A 17,885-nucleotide genomic window follows, 5' to 3' on the forward strand; every position below is an offset into this window, starting at 1 on the left:
TAACACACTAAAGAAAAGGAAAACAAGAAATCGCATCATATGACCTCTTTAATAAAAGTTGATTTTAACTGCAAGTTAAGCTCAGTGCTTTACAGTCAAATGTTTCAAGAAATTTCCTGTCAAATTTACACGAAATAAACGTGATATTATTAGTTACTGCACTTACTGATGCAAAACAAGTCATTTTAATATTTAATTACCTTTGATTAACCCGCCCACCCCACCCCTCAGCACTACAAAATCAGCTGCTAGTGCCATCATCTGTAGAACTTAATCTAAACTTTCATACTCACCCTTTCATAGTCAGACAGTGAAAGGTGGCAGTTATATTTGGTGTAGAGGTCACACAGCTGTCGGAGGTTTGCCACTAATGACCTCAGATTTTGCACTTCCTCTGCTCCACAGGTTTCAGTCTGAAAAACAATTGAATTCTTATCTGAGGAAGTCGCTACGACTTTCCAGGAATATGGTCCTCAACACTTTCAAACAGCTTTAAATTTGGGGACAAACTTGACATTTACCAAACCCATAGACCTCCAGAGGGAAGGCAAGCCAAGTTCAGCCAGAACCAGTCCATTATGAGGCCAGTCACCCTATAAAAAATAAATAAAAAAATTATACTAAAAAAAATTAATTACCTGAGAACGAGAATCTTTGTATTTACTTTGGCCCAAATGAGATTTGGCTACACAATGTGTGACTATCGATGTCTATCAAAATGGAAAATTATGCTTTAGAGACAGAAAGGGTCACAAATGGGCTGGCTAATAATTTTCTAGGTTGTGTTTAGAAATTCAGAATTTATTTTGAAAAGCAATATCCCGGTATTTCAAAATAATTCAAATTTTTTGAAAAACTTGTCATAAGAGTTAACAACCTTTTCGGTTAACTCCAGATTCCTTACACGCTGCTCCAACCACCTGGCGAGGATTTTCTGTGTACATTTAAAACATAAAAAGTGTTAATATGAAGCACAACTAACTAGTTAATTTCAAAAATCACTGCTCCATTCTCAACCAAGAGATTACAACAGAACTTAAAATTACAGTAAGATTGTGCAAGAACTATTTGCTTTTCAAACATTTTGCTTGAATTGTATTACCTTATTCATAGTGATTCATCAAAACTGGCATACACACAAAACCCTTTGTTATCCACCTTGCAGGGCAAGAATTATTCCCGATAACTGGTGTTGTGATTCAAATTCGCATATAACTAAGAGGTCATTAAGACAATCTGAAAAAAAATTGTGTAGTTTAAAATCAAGTGTATTAACTGCCCTCATACCTGTCCTTTGGGCAACACTCTCCATATAAATGGGACCACAACACCCTTAAACCACAGACTTAGGTCCTGTGATGGGATGTCTGATGAAATGGAGCCCAACAGAGCATGTAGGCAGTCTTCATCGAATGCACTGGCAAACTCACCCTGAGAGAGAGAGAGAAAAAAAGAAAAGAAAAACCTAATTATCATGGGGAAAGAACCTGTAGTAACAACTTTAAGTTACATTGCTGACTACTAATAAAACTAAATAAATACATAAAAGAATTAAAAACAAAGATATTTAAAGTTTTTTTTTTTTGCACCTGCACCTTCTACCTTAGTACTAAATAAAGTATACCATCAGAAACTTATAGAAAGTCAGAAATTCATTCATTGTCAAAACTCCACATGGAGGACAGTTCTACCAAAATGAAATGAGTAACACATTCATAAAATGCCTTAAAAGTGCACTCTGTTTTTAGTTTATGTTTAACAGGCTCTTATATATCCCAATTGAACCAGTGGTTTTGGACTCCATACTGGCTCATATGGCCCGGGAATCTGGGATGGATAAAGTTCATTTAATAACTGCTGCCCCATCACATTAAAGCTGTTTGTTTATTTCTCAATGTTTTGCTTTTTGTCTGTTTTCCTTCGTCTCTGAACTGTTAGTATGCATTTGTCTTTGTTTAACAATGGACCTTTCTATATTCAATATCAATGATTTGGCACATGGTGTTGATGGTTGGTGCAGGTACACGTCTGACTGCTGCACTGCACAGAGGCTTTTAGTGTCTGTGACCGGCAGATGTTTGTGCTCAGAACTTGATGGTGAAGCTTATATTCTCGATTTGTAGAGTGAAAACTGCTGGTCCTGGCAGTTCATTTTAAAACTCAAGCAAAGTTTGTTTTAAATGTTTGAACTTAAAATATGAAACTAAAACCACCAGTCTGTGTCAGCAAATCACAGTATAAATAAATGAGTTGGGTCATTGAGTTATTCATTTAAATGATTCATTCAAAGGGCTGATTAATTTAGTCGTTGAATCATTCATTAAACTGATTAGTTCAAAAGGTGGATTTATTCAGTAGCAAAGCACTGTTGTGTTGCTCGGAGACGCAAAACAGTTCTGCTATGGTTTCACTGGGAAATTTGTTGACAGAATAATGCAAAAAAACAATAATGTCTCTAAAATGTAACTGAAAATGTTATTTTGTAGTTTATTGACCAGTTTCATAAAATCAATGTCATTCGTAATCATGCTAATGTTGCGGAAAATACTTTTGCTCTTGCTCTCCAGGAACAAGGTTGAGAACCACCGGGCTAGAGTATATAACAATAATTTGTGCTTTGCTGTAAACACAAAGAGAAAACTAATAAATAAATATTACTATGTAAAAATGAAAAAATGTAAATGTAAAATACACATTCAAGTCCAGTTTAAAATTCTTGTGGCTAAAATTCTCAATTCACTAGCCATTGGCAGGTTCCTGGTCAAATACTGAAGCAACAGAACAAACCATACTTCAAGTTTTACCTCGTGTCGTAGCCACAAATATTGTGCTCCACTAAGATTCCCTTCTTTCAGAAGAGCATGGATGTCTTTAAGATAATCTGTGCTGTTCAAAAACTCAATCCATGAGATGCCCCTGTAATGGAGATGGAGAATACAATTAGCCAGAAGGATGTGTAGGACAAGAAGTGATTAAATGATTTCTAAAGTTTTAAAAGCTTATTAAGGAAAAACTTCATGTCTAACATTTGAAAAACGTAGAAAAAAGTAACTGCTGGCCAGCTTAACGTACTCAAAGTTGTTGGGTCCATACATGCTGGCAAAGGTGGCGAGCTTAGCCAAGGCTGTTTGGATCTGGCAGCACGGGAAACGGTTCAAGGTGTAATTTAACATCTCCTCAGCTATGCTGAGAGTAGGCCAGGAAGCAGTTAGGCAGTACTGCACCACAAACTGCTCATCCTGTGGGACATTTGAGAAGACTAAGTGCTAAACATTCACAATATAACCCATAGGATGACTGCCTTTAAAGAATAAGAAGATATAACACTAATCTTAACCAGTTGTGAAGTATTGCAATGCATCGTAATAACTGCTGGGTGGGCTATGAAAGTGATAAGGTAGAGTAAGACCAATGACCACTACTACAGTATGTAAAATAAAATATATTACTCATGTCACCCTTTTAATATCAGCAAATGTACAAATGCATCCCAACATTACATCATACTGTAGTATAACTAACTGTACATACGTATAAAATAGAATGATAGTAGTGTTATTAGTTTCTCCAGCCACCATTGTGTGTAAGTCTCACATGAAGCCCTGCGCATTCACATTTGTTGTAAAGCTGATATTACCATGATCTTCATCAGGTTGGTTTTAGCCTCATCAATGAGCTCAGGCCACTCAAGGGTTTGATCACTGCCTGATGTTGAGATGAGCTTTTCCAGCACAACATTCAGCTTAACCTTATACACCAGCTAAAACAAACAAAAAGAAACCTTGTCAACTTCCCATGAAATATATATTGTATCTGGGAAATGTTGATATGGAAAATGTACTAATGTCTTACTTCAACATCAAGCCCAAAAGCTTTTGCAAATTTCTCTGCTTCTTCAAACTTGTGCTTATAAAGAAGTTTGTTCAGTCTGGAGGAAGCAGAAAGAGAAATGGTGTACTAAGTACTGCATTAAAAGCAGTCTGCTTGCCTGAAGAAAAGTATCATTTAACTTAAGTATTAAAGTGAAGCAACATATAGAAAATAAAATAAACAAAATAAATAATGCATAAGGAGCAAAACCACCCAAACAAGCATTAAAATCAATCAGTGCATTCCTTCAGCGGAATCTATTAAAAATATCTTTCTGAAACCAACATAAAATTAAAACCAAATCAGTATTAAATTGTAAATTCAATTATAATCAGTATTACTTATGTTCTCAAGAGCGCACCTGTTCTCCGGCAGCGCCTCTGTGAAGCATCTTATCACAACAGTAGACACTGGATCTTCATGGCTGCTTTAAGACAGAAAAATTATTCAAAATTAACCTTTCGCTATGCACAAATGTGATGAATTCACTACAACATATTAACACCACAATATAAATGAAAAAGTTAATTTCCCTTAATATCTATAGACTGTCATAACTGTGTCTGTTAGTCACCTCTTTGAGTTCGCCAAAATTCCCTCCAGCAAATAGATAGTGTCCTGAGGAAAAGAGTTGAATTTATGAATTACCTTCAATACAAGATATCAAGGGCAGGTGGCTAATCATAACTATATTTGGGATGGATGACATACTGGTAGAAACCGGCGAGTATCGTTTCTTTTAAAGGTCGACCAATATATAGGTTTTGCAGATTAAATTGCATTGGTAACCAATTTTTGGAAGTACTGGATATCAACGAGTCCAAAGTTGTCAAAAAAATTGGTTTTCCTTCTCCCACAGCTACTCCAGCACTAGACTCAAAGGGCCTGTTGTCATTCTACAGTACAACAGTGGCCACTAAAGATGAAATAAAAACTTGTGTATCCGATTAGAATTGGTTCTAAATGATTTAACTGTCCACACTGATACACTGGCGGTCTTTTTGCAGATTATCTGCTTTGGTTTTTATGGCATAGACTTACCAATGTCATTGCCATAAAAATTAAAGCAACATGGAGGTGTTTGCAATACAGATGTTGTCTTACAACATGACAATGTACAGTGGCGACGCTGGACTGCAACCTCTTATGAAGCAGTGGCAGAGACGTAGAAGGATGGCATGCGTGACTTTATTTTCCGTGCTGCCGTCTCCACTGGTCACAAAATTCAAAGAGGTGTGTAGACCAGGCCGAAAAATAGCATATTGTTATTTTTCGCTCAAAATGCACTTCAAAAAGCAACACAACCCTGTTTCTGCAACGGCTTTGCGCATGTTTCCTACAACTAGGGCTGGGTACCGAGTTTGATACTTTTTAGGTACCGACCGAATTGCATCGATACTATCGAGTATCGAAAAATGACTTGTTTTTCGGTACCAGATTTCGATACCTAAGGGGTTAACTCGTCAACGTCAGTGCTCAAACAAATACATATGAAATGCACAACGACACACCTAAAGTCGCTCACACACATACACGCAAACTCTACACACACGAGACGCGCGGAACTCTCCACGCACATTCTCATATGAGACGCGAGCACACACACACAAACTCGCGCACATACTCAAAGAGACGCGAGCACACACACTCACAATACCCTAGAGATGTGGAAAAGTCGATCAAAAGTGTGGCTACATTTCTCCAGGCTCGATGCCAACAGCGTACGATGCAGTATTTGCGGTAAAATAATTGCTGCAAAGACCGGTACCGCGACAGATATGATGAAAGCCCTTGACAGTGAGATATGAAGCCCTTGACAGTGCACGGAGTAAACATAAGAGCAGAAAGTTGCTCCGTCTTTGACTGGTAAATGAAGAGATACCTTGTTGATCACTATATTGCAATAATGATGACCTACTGAATGTAGGCTACACTGCCGTTCAAAAATGTGTTGGTCAGAATTTTTTTTTCAGTAAGGATGCATTAAAGTGATCAAAAATGACCTTAGAAATCTTTTGTAACATTACACGTTTTGTTTCAAATAAATGCTGTTCTTTTGAAATTTATATTCATCAAAGAATCAGCGTATCATAGTTTCCAAAAACTGTTTTCATGTTTCTGAAGGATCATGTGACACTGAAGTAATGATTTTGAAAATTCAGCTTTGACAACACAGGAATAAATTACATTTTGAAATATATTCAAATAAGATTTTAAATTGTAATACTATTCCACAATATTACAAGTTTTACTGTATTTTTGATCAAACAAATTCAGCTTTGGTGAGCATGAGCTCTTTATAAAAAAAATATTTTGTTCCTTATGTATATGTATAAGGAATATTTTGTTCCTTTGTGCTTTTTTTTGTTCCTTTGTGCACTGACTAAGGAGCATGAGTCAAACTGAAAAAATTAAACCAAAGTTTTTCTGAGGTAATGTGTTAAGTAATCTTGTTAAAATGGATTTCATAAAATTGGTATAGAAAAAAGTATCGTTCAGGAACCGGTATCGAAATCAAGGTATCAGTATCGGTATTGGTATAGAAATTTTTTGAACGATACCCAGCCCTACCTACAACAGTATATGACTGACATTGTTAATGTTTTATGTAGCGTGAGAAAATGACATAGGCACAAACAAAAAGCTATGTGAAAAACAATCAGAGCAGTCAGACTTATACGGATTTCCAGAAATTTGAAGCAGCAACTAATATTTAGATTTCCCCTCCTGCCGTGCTGAAAACTTACAGTACCACTTTTGTCATTCTTGTGTACAGTTACACCCATAGCTCAGACATTGGAAATTCAGCCAAGAAGTACTGGCATAATTGCGATAGAAACAATATTCAAATTTTCGCTTTATTTCAACCAGTATCTCTCCTACAAAATATGACAAAGAAATTCTAAGGACAACCTGTTGAACATTAGCAACAAATATTACAGGTTTGCATTACATTACATTTCATTTCATTTCATATATTTCCATATTGTAAATATGCATTGTAATATTTACCATATTGATTCCCTTCTGGATCAACCAAGACTCAGAAGAAACTTCTAGAGAGTAGAAAATCTCCATAGAAGGCAGGGACTGAATCACAAGCTTCCTAGCATGACCCTTGACACAGATAACAAAGAAAACATTTGAGGAATAAAACTGTATTTTCAATTACATATATACATCCTTTCTGTGTCCGTGTGGGTTTCCACAGGGTGCTCCAATTTTCCCCACGACCCAAAAACATGCAGTATAGGTGAAATGGTGATGCTAAATTGTCTGTGGGTGTGAGTGTGAGTAATGGAGAGGGTTGGGGAAAGACCTAGCAACCTACCCCTGAAAAAATAATTGCTAAGAAAATTCATGGACAGTCTCTCGCATATAGCAAAAGTCGTCTATGACTGAAATAGTAATAAACATACCTTGTTTTCTTCAGCTACCAAGGTCATGATTTTCAAGCTGTTATCATCTTGCCTGTTCAACACAAGACATTTACCTGTCAATGTGTGGATTAATCATGAAAAACAAGCACCCTGTCTCTCTATGTCTCACAAAAGAAGGCAAACAAGACACTTGCTGTGTAATAGATGAGGAGTTTCTCTCTGAGATCAGCAGGAAATCAACAATGTATTGATCCGGCCAGCAACAAAGCATGACAAAAGAGTGGATGTCCAACAAGCTGAGCATGCCCTAGAAAGAAAAATAATATTTTATAGACAAATTAGTGGTGCACTGATAAGGAAATTTTAAGCTGATGCCAATAACAGATTTTCTTTACACTGTAATCAGCCCATATCAATCAGATCACTAAGAATATGTATTTTTAAAGTTCCCCTTAAAACACTTTTACAAATTATACAGAAAATTGCACCAAACTGTCATTTAATTGTCAATTTTGCTAACAATAATGCTGACATTAAACAGTTTTAAACAGTTCAGAGAACTACATTGGACTTCAAATGGTGTGAATTGCAGCTAAATCTCAGCTAGATAACAGCCGGAAACTTGTATGTCATTTCCTACACCTCTGATCTCAGGAAGGACTTAATAAATAAAACGAACTACCAAGAGCTATGACAACTGACTGTGTCATCTAGGCTCATAACAAATTCCACAGAGAACAAAGTTCTATAAACAGCATCTGCCTAATGTATGACATGATGCAAGAAGCTAAAATAGCATCAACACCATGTTTGCGCTATAAGGCCTGAGGACTGATGATTCAAGATTTCAGAAAAAACAGAGTAGTCAAATTTCCATTTGATACATCTTTAATGATGTCACTGATCTCATCAGCTGACACATTATAGCAAGCCATTTTACTAATTAATGCCCCAAGCTTGACTAATATGTTCCATAATTCAGTTTTGACTAATCAAAATTAATTTATGCAGATATGCATTATACAATTATTACTAGTCATAATTTACACTGCAGATATCAACACTGCGATCATTGACTGTAGGGGTGTGAATGACATTCCATTTAGACCAAAGTACATGCGAGCAATATGACCAATCAATTATAATTTCACTTATTTTATTTCATTATTTATTTTATCTGTTATTAAAAGTAAGAACAAAGAAACTAATTACAAAGAATAGGGCAAAAACAAAAGGTACAAATGAAATAAACAGCTTTAAATTTTTCAGGGACAGCGGGTCTATAGAGTGATAAACAAGTTAGCATTTTAGCACTTCTGGGTCCATCATCCCAAATTCAATGTTTTTTTTTTTTCTTTAGTTTTTTGGTTAAGAGCCTGAAATACGGTCTGAGGTGAAAACAAGCTCAAGATATTTTCACGTTTTACTCCATGACATAAAACACACCAGTGATACCCCACTCATGCTTTTACATGACTTGAAAAAGGTGGTTGCTAACATGTTGCTAAATGGGACTACAGACGTTTTCCGGGACATTAATCATCAGCTGGACAGGTAAACTCGTATGCGCAATAGTCTGCTTTCACAGCCTTGTGTTTGTCAGAATCACTTCCTATACACTCATTCACTATTCCCTACATTAGTCTAATAATATAGTCCCCTTGAAGGAGTGAATGAAATGAGTGAAACAAATTCGGACACATCAGAACCGTTTTTGTTTTGTTTTTTGTCAGTATCACACACCCCTAGAGTCCAAAATATTTTGGGTTTCAGGCAAGAATTTTTATTTGGGTGCATCTCTAGCATCAACATCAGTTTCCACAAGGCCTTACCTCTTTGTTTAGGACATACAACCAATTATCCACAACTTGAATCTTCTTCACCTCTTGAATAGACAAACAGAACATTTCATTTATTTACAGCTATTAACACACTTCATATTTAGTAATAATCAATGTAAACATAGCAAGAACACATTTAGTACCTGACAATAAAGCAGAGTCAAGGAGTTTTGTGAGAGACAGTGATGTCTGCCCATGACCCATGGTCCAAAGTGAAAGAGCATTAGCACCATCAGCCTGTCATGTAGATAAAGGTGAAAATTTTCATTTTACAAATTATGACTGTATATGAGTCAACAATAGGGAATGATAATGAAATTGAAAATGCATTTTAATTCTCCAATCAATAAATCTAAGGTAGAGTACTTAAAATATCTCCATATCTTTGACAATGTCCTTAACAAAGGAGAACTGTTTAACATTTGAAGCAGAGAGAATAAAAGGCATAGTCTGTCCATGATTCTTTAAAAAAAAAAGAAAAAATTCAACAGGAATCTGTTTTTGTTTTTTTTAATGAAACATTAATGTTATTATACATTATAACATTAATGTTATCCCCAAACATTAATATGTTTGGGAAAATAATTTAAAGGTTTTTTAAAACGTATATAGTTTAAGCAATAGATAATTAACTTGTTTAAGCCGTCAATTCTTAGTTTTCTTTTTATACTTGATGTACCTAATTCCTTCCCCACCCATTCTTGTCTGCCGTAAAGCCGTTGTCACACTAAACTTTGAGCACACAAAATTTTATGGACACTGCAAAAGTCGCAATAAGACGTCACTCTGCAGTGTCTTAAAAACATAATTCAACATATAATACTTAAAAAATGTAAAAATATGCGATCTACTTCACTTTACTGCAACACTGCAGATTTAAAGTTTGCGTTCCTTTAAGGGCGTTTTCACACATGGCTTGTTTGGAACTTTTGTTTCGAAACCTGGTGTTTTCTCCCTTAGCTTGGTTCATTTAGGCATTTATGAACACAGCAATCGGGCTTGGATCCACACCAAAACAATCGCTTGAACGAGGTGGTCTCGGCCTGATTGAAACTAACTCTGGAGCGGTTCGGTTGAGGTGAGAAAGCAATACAACCCAACGGACTAACGAAACAAGCGGTATCATAATTCCTAACGGGAAATGTGTTATATAAAAAGCTGCAGTGTCTGATTCTTTGAGTGGTTGAAAACCAAAGAGTGGCTCTTCATTAGGGGTGGGAATCTTTTACCATCTCACGATTCGATTCGATTCCGATTCTTGAGGCCACGATTCGATTCAAAATCGATTTTCGATTCAAAAAGATTTTCGATTCAAAACAATTCGATTTTATTCATAATGATTTCTAATCAGGTTTCTGATCATGATCTCATCTGCTTTGCTATACAGAATGACAAATATAATGACAGACATTAAAGTGTCTTTTTCACATTTATTAAGTTCAATTCTCAGGGAAGTGCCTTTTATCAAAAACATTGAAAAAATGTTTTTACTTGGTACTTTTAAAGCAAAGTATTTATGATGACCCATAACGACCATTACTTCTAATACTTCCTATATTAATTTTATTAATAAAACAAATGGAAGTGATTTGGCAAGTCAACTGTAAGGTTACATTTGCCAGCATATGTCCCAACATTGCTGAGAACCAACAGGAAAATAAATGTGTGCTTGTACTAGCAGCATACTTGTAGTAAATTAATACAAACTTCAGCATATTCTGAATCTCTAGCATAGTAGCATTTAATAATAGACTTCTAACCAACATCCTCTTGTTATTTCCAATTAGCAATATAATCCTTCATACAAAAAAAAACAACATTTTGCTGTAGCAAATTCACAAACAGTTTTCGTTCAAAAATATAGAATTATGTACCAGAAGCTATCATAACGTATAATGCTTGTGGACTTATGCATATTCTGAATAATTAGTAACATACAAAGTCGCTCTTGACTTATAGTACACAACTAAATAATAAAGAGTTATGACTTGTTATGTTATGTTATGTTATGTTTGCTGTATACCACAATCAAAAACAGCTTATACAAAGAAAGTGAATGAACATCTGCAGAGAGTAACTTACAGTCAAAATGTAACTTTTTGTGACTGGCATTGCACATTTGGCGCTTAGCCATCATGCGTCCGTTATGTGCGCGTCTCTGTTATGTGCACGCCACAGACTGTCCGCGCACGTGCACGTCCGCTTCAGAGTTCCGCCTTTTGCGTTCCGTCAATGTTACGTTATTAGAATTTTTTTTTTTTTTAGAAAATCGATTTTTGACATTTGTGAATCGATTCAGAATCGTCCACGTCCCGAATCGCGATTCATCTAAGAATCGATTTTTTCCCCCACCCCTACTCTTAATCTGTGTAATTGCTCTTCTCCGTGCATTACAAGAATGCTGTCCCAATGAAGCCTTGATTCCTAATTTAACTGCATTATAAGTTTATATATATATATATATATACACACACACATACATACATACATACACACACATATATTGGGGCTGTCCTAATTTAGTTCAAGTTCATCTGTGCGTGATTTTGTGCAAAAATAACTTTGTATTGTATTGTTCTCCTATTATTCTTATCAACAATATGGTGATTAAAATCCTTTCCTTGTCCATGCGGAGGCGATTTAATTTTATTTATCCATGGCACATGCAATTTGTTTCTTTATATGTAGCCTAAGTTATGTTGTTCAGTGAATTGTTTGCAATGCATTATTTAGGCATTTTATTTTTTTGTTAGGTAATAAGATTTTTTGGTAACACTTTACAATAAGGTCTCATTTGTTAATGCATTAACTAACATGAACTAACAGAGAGCAATAACCTTTGTCGTTAAAATATTTGTGTTCATGTTAGTGCATTAACTATGTTATAAAACTTTGCATCTTAAAAATGTCTTAGAAATCCTGTAGAAGTATTGTTCATTCATTGTTGGTTCATGTTAACTAATGCTAACAAAATGAAACCTTATTGCAAGTGTTACCATTTGTTTTATTATAAAGAAAGTTGGCCCATAAGAGTGTAACATTTATTTTAAAAGTTAAGGAATCTTACACTCGGTTCAAACTAGTCTACTGTATTGAATATTTTTTATTTATGTTGAAGTTTTTTGGACATGGCTGTAATCAGGCTCTCAAAGTATATCAAAATTTGGATTTAGACTTATCGGCCAATATATCGGTTATCGGCGTTCAAATATATATAATTATCGGTATCGACCAAAATTTTCATAACTGTTCATCCCTAAAAACAGTAACATCTGTAAAAAATTTAACAACCACCCCATTTTTATATGGTAAAATTGTAATATTTTGACTGTTTGAGTTTTATTAAAATTAACCACTGATTTTCAATAATAGCATATATTTAGACCATGGTAACCACAGATTAAAACCATGCATAACACCTTACTACCATGGTAAAATGTAACTGAATGGTTTCTATGGTATTTTTATGAAAAAAAAAAAACATTAGATTACAAACATTTATTAAAAATGCACAAATGCTACATATACATCTACATTAAATATATCATAAAATTTGATATGAATATCCCACATTTTTGCCACAATACCATGGTGCATTTAGTGTTACTACAGTAAATCCATGGCGATTTGTAGATTGAAAAGCCTTCTGACTGCACTGTTGCGCAGAATGCGCACAGTGTTTCTCACAGTGCGTTTACTTGCTGATCGATCAGCGAGTAAACGCATCTGATCTAGTAAGCTCACTCTGAGCTGCCGTTTGAACTTTGAGCCGAGTGGATAAATGGGGCGCCTTTTTTTATCAAACTCTTGTTATCATTTTTGAGGAAAATTAATTCACGATAATTATTGCTATCGTTTTATCACCCAGCCCTAGTCACAAGTCTTCATGTGATACAAATTCGCAACTTCTGGATGCAGCAAAATGTGAAACTTCTCAACAAGAGCTTTAGTTTCCCATCTCCTGCATTCAAATGAGTATAAATGGAAGTCAATGGAATGAAAATTTTACTGTGATCACCCCTTAACACCTGAAATGTATTTCAGAAATCAATTTATGTCATAATTCCACAGCAAATCATTTAGTTGGAAAGCGGGAGGAAAAGAAGCATCAGATTATTTTGGGGAAGGAAGAGAAAATGCAGTTGAGTTTAAGATTTAGAATCAAAGTTACCCCAATCAGAAGGTGGACTGTGCTTCCAAAGCAGACCAGACCTGCTGAGATGCAACCATCTTCATGAATCTCTTCAGTAGAGCAGAAGTTTATTAGAATATCATCTTGGATCTGTAGGGAAAACAAAATAATTAATTTTCCCTTCTCCTGTTTCTCATTTCCTTTGATTTAGACTGGTCTCATTTCTCATGTGACAACCATTGACCAGCTATGATCATTTTAACAGGATCGTTTACCCAAAAACGTAAATTCTATCATCATTTACCCACCCTCAAGTTTTTGAATCCATAAAACTTGTAATCTTCCATAACACACAAAGACATTTTTAATAAAACCTGAGAGATTTGTGTCCCTCCAATGAAAGCCGACTCTCCCAAAAATGTCACGCTTCAAAATTTTTCATAACAAATAGTAAAAGTAATATATATGAATGGAGTGGTTTAATCCAAGTCTTCTGAAGAGACACAATCACTTTTAAATGATGAAGATATTTAATTTATTTTATTCACATAAACATTTTAACTATGTTTTAACAATTTCTTTACTACCTTTCTGGGCCTTGAAGGGGTGACAGGTTTGAAACAACATGAGGGTGAGTAATTAATGACAGCATTTTCATTTGTGGGTGAACTATCCCTTTAATAAAAGAAATGTGTGAAAAACATTAGAGACATTTGATTAATTGAAACATCTACCTTATTTAAAGCCACTAGATCCATGTTTTCAATCGCGCTCTGTATTTTTCCCAAAGCCACATTCGACGTGTGTAGGAAACCATTGTTAACAATGAAAAATAGATCATACACTCCTAAAACACAAAAGAAAGAAAATGTTTTAATAATTAACAAGTACAGACTATGGAAATGCTGTCAGTGGCCACATCTATATATGTAGCATCTTTATTTTACAGCTTACTATAGCATTTATAGAAACTCACCTTTAGAACCAGGTGTCTCGTGTAGAATTAGGCTCTTAAAGGTTGTCTCATCACCATCAGAGGGGTTTTGTTGGTGCAGAGTCTGGAAAAAAGATTAGTTACCATGAAATCAAATAGCTAATTCTTTTCTTTCTTTTTTTTATCCATGCACATTTTTTTTTAATTATGTGCCCTTGTAATCTTTTTCTTTAATTCCCCTTCCAGCTTCATCTCTACTCTGTTGATGTGTTTACTGGGTTTACTGGTGCGAAGGCAGGAGGACAACCTGTCACTCACATGAGATCACAGCAATAACAAACCACAATGATTCAATCGATTCCTGAAGGACTAAATCAAGTCCCGTCCAACATTTTTTTCTTGTTCAAGAAGCCGTTCCACTCGGATGTAAGTCACCATAAGAAAAATTAATAAATAAACTATCGCAACTTTCGTTTCAGCTCTGTGATATTTGAGTCAAACTAGCAATTAATACAATTCAATTTTTTCCAGCTTACTTTGGTCAGCACCGTCTTCTTCAGAGGGACATAGATGATGTGCAGACTTCCATTTCTCTCTCCAACCAGAAGAAACTGGCCTTGGGGGCAAGCAGTAACAGCATCTACTACGGAGTCTGAATCACACATGAGAGCAATTAAAGATATATGTTTTCCTTATTTTGTATACAGTACTGTGGACAGTGAATGTTAACTGTGCATGACAGAGCTTGTGTTACCAAAATACAGGTGAATCAGAACAGTCTGAAAACCAGGATCAAAGACAACCACCGCAGTGTCAGCAACAACAACACAGCAGTTTGGAGAACTGGAGGCGTAGACCTTTGGATTAGACAGTACCTGGAGCATAAAAGAACAAGAACAATACTAATGACAACAAAAGGAAAAGAAACAATATTTATTATTATTATTATCATTATACAAACTATATAGTACAACTCGAATACAGATATATTGAAACAAAAATAATAATTTCAGTGTAAAACACTAAACAAGGTATCAATGCAATGCAAATATGTACAAACTATTACATATACAGTACCGGTCAAATGTTTGGAAACATTATTATTTTTAATGTTTTTGAAGGCAATCTTTTATGCTCATCATGCCTGCATTTATTTGATCAAAAAACAGTAATATCGTGAAAAATTATTACAATTTAAAATAATGGTTTTGTATTTGAATATACTTTAAAATATAATTTATTTCTGTGATGCACATTTGAATTTTGCAGCATCATTACTGGTGTATTCAGTGTCACATGATCATTCTAATATGCTGATTTAATACTCAGTCATTATCAGCTTAATATTTTTATATTTCAGGATTCTTTGATGAATAAAAGGTAAAAAAAAAAAAAATTGTAACAAATTACTCAAAAGGTTTGGGTCTGTCATTTTTTTTTTCTTTCTTTTTGAAAGAAATTATTACTTTTAATCAGCAATGTATGTATGTATAAAATGGATACAAAGTGATAGTAAAGATTTTATTGTTAGAAAAGATTTCTATTTTTTTTTAATGCTGTTCTTTTTAACTTTTTATTCATCAATGAATCCTGGAAATAATATTAAGCAGCACAACTGTTTCCAACATTGATAATAACGGAGTATCAAATCAGCATAAATAGTGCTGAACTAAAGTGACAACTGAAAATAGCCATGTTTCCAAACTTTTGACCCGTCCTGTACATTGATGAGATCGTAATGGTACGTTACGTCAAAACCCAGCTGTCATTGCCACTGTTCCGAAAACATGTCAATATGAGAGCACTTTTCGTTATAGCAGTTAAGTTTGCAACAAAGACAGTTTTTGCTAACCCTTTCGGAGGATGAGATTTTAACCAAGGTATCCACTTGATATAACGCGTTCCCGGACTCTTGTTCAGCATCGCTGTACAGTCGGACTGTGTTAGTGTCCTCGTTCAGCAGAAGTTCGACGTTATTCCACATTATTGACGCTTGTTAGTTAACTTAGGTGAAACGCGACGCGTGATATTAACTATCGACCGGCATGACACTTCGAATTAAAAGGCGCAAAATGTCACAGGCGTTTCCAGACGATTTGCCATTTAGTACAATTTCTTAAAAATACTTAGATATGATTGCATAAAATCTACACATCAGCAAGTGAAAGCAAACTCCGCCATGAACGCTGAAATTTGGCGCCGATGTCTTCTTCGTCTTCTTGTACTAGGTTTTACGGCGGTTGTGAAGCTATAGGTGCATTTCCGCCATCTACTGGGCTGGAGCGTGACGCGTTGATATATGAAAGTACTGGGAAAAAATAGTCTACATGTATAACATAATCTTTATTCTGTTGCACAAATGTGGGCTATTTCTTTTAAGTAGTTTATATGCTATACAAGAATATAAATTGATATCAAGAGGTTTTAATTCTTCTCTGTGTTGGATTCTTTCTATTTCAGATTCTCATTCTTATTATAATTGCCAGAATCATGCTTTCCTATTATATAAAATGATCTATTGAGAGCAGAGTATCCATTTCTTTGCAGAGTATTATTATTATGTCATTTATTCTACGCTTAACAGTGCTGGGTAGATTACTTACAAATTGAAGTCAGTTACTGATTCCAAATGACATGCATAACAAAAATTGTAGTTTAATTAATGTAATCCATTTTTCATAATGTATTCTGACTTGTTTTTGATTACTTTACTTTTGACCTAACTTGTTTATCACATTGATTTCAGTAGGATAATCTTGTATATTGATATAAAAATACAAAGACTGTATCTCCCCCCAACCCCCCCACAACTGAGTTTGTGAGTTTAATGAAAAGCCATTAAGCAGAAAAAATTTAAATTAAAAATTAAACTTTAACTGCCCCACCAAGAAAGGGCATATCTCCTCATGTCGCTAGTTACCACACTCAATGTATTTTTTTTTTCAGCACATCCCATAATTTTTTAAATATCGGCTTCTACCAAATGGTTGATATGTCACTTAATGGTAAAAGTATACCGGAATTCATACACATACTATGAAAATCAGAAAATATGAACTATAATACTAATTTATTTAAAAACAATCTAAATATTATTTATTTCTTTATTATATTATTCTTTATTTATTGAAGTATGCAATTCAATATTTCAGGTTTTCATTTTAACACAGGAAATGATATGTTTTCTTGTTTTTTGTTTGATCGGTAATGTGCTTTCCTTCCTGCAAGAGGTGCTGCAGCGATGGCTGTCTCCCTCCACACTCAAAGTGTATGAAGAGTTCAGATGCAAAAGCCTCTAAGTGCCATCTGAAATTTTCCTCTAGAATGATCATTTTTATAAAGCTTGTATATTTAATTTAAGTAACTTCACTTAAATGACAATTATTAGGTAATTTGCATTGCCATTTAAGTGAAATTATTGAACTTGAATATACGAGCTTGATAAAAATGATCATTCTAGAAGAAAATTTCAGATGGCACTTAGAGACTTTTGCATCTGAACTCTTCGTATGTTGCCTCTATTGCCGCACATCACGATGCAGTTGATGGGTGATCCGTGGGAAAGCACGGCCTGATCGTGTAGCCCCCCCCCCTCCTCCATCCCTCCCTCCCTCTCTCCCTCTCTCCCTCTCTCCCTCCCTCTCTCTATACCCTCTTGGGACTTATCTCTGGTGCTGACGGCACTGCAGAGACCTCCCTTTGAGCCACTGCAGGCAGCAGAGTTAAAA

The 17,885-nt window shown here is 35.0% G+C and overlaps 1 protein-coding gene across 1 annotated transcript in view; it reads right to left on the minus strand.

Annotated features, from left to right (window-relative positions):
• Nucleotides 1–16,383, minus strand: part of kntc1 (kinetochore associated 1) — a 57,202-nt gene extending 40,819 nt beyond the window's left edge. Inside the window, exons 1-21 of the mRNA XM_081364816.1 lie at nt 16,010–16,383; nt 14,912–15,032; nt 14,694–14,809; nt 14,200–14,281; nt 13,958–14,070; nt 13,263–13,373; nt 9,235–9,328; nt 9,083–9,135; nt 7,445–7,557; nt 7,290–7,341; nt 6,883–6,987; nt 4,445–4,488; nt 4,232–4,297; nt 3,853–3,928; nt 3,638–3,760; nt 3,073–3,239; nt 2,805–2,916; nt 1,288–1,431; nt 878–934; nt 522–593; nt 294–413 (exon numbers count right to left, since the gene is read on the minus strand). Of these exons, the coding sequence (XP_081220942.1) occupies nt 294–413; nt 522–593; nt 878–934; nt 1,288–1,431; nt 2,805–2,916; nt 3,073–3,239; nt 3,638–3,760; nt 3,853–3,928; nt 4,232–4,297; nt 4,445–4,488; nt 6,883–6,987; nt 7,290–7,341; nt 7,445–7,557; nt 9,083–9,135; nt 9,235–9,328; nt 13,263–13,373; nt 13,958–14,070; nt 14,200–14,281; nt 14,694–14,809; nt 14,912–15,032; nt 16,010–16,141 (2,073 nt within the window). The 5' untranslated portion in view covers nt 16,142–16,383. The remainder of the gene's footprint in view (nt 1–293; nt 414–521; nt 594–877; nt 935–1,287; nt 1,432–2,804; nt 2,917–3,072; nt 3,240–3,637; nt 3,761–3,852; nt 3,929–4,231; nt 4,298–4,444; nt 4,489–6,882; nt 6,988–7,289; nt 7,342–7,444; nt 7,558–9,082; nt 9,136–9,234; nt 9,329–13,262; nt 13,374–13,957; nt 14,071–14,199; nt 14,282–14,693; nt 14,810–14,911; nt 15,033–16,009) is intronic.
• Between the last annotated feature and the right edge of the window lie 1,502 nt (nt 16,384–17,885).

The sequence above is a fragment of the Scardinius erythrophthalmus genome, assembly GCF_964197995.2.
Source record: "Scardinius erythrophthalmus genome assembly, chromosome: 5".
NCBI lineage: Eukaryota > Metazoa > Chordata > Actinopteri > Cypriniformes > Leuciscidae > Scardinius > Scardinius erythrophthalmus.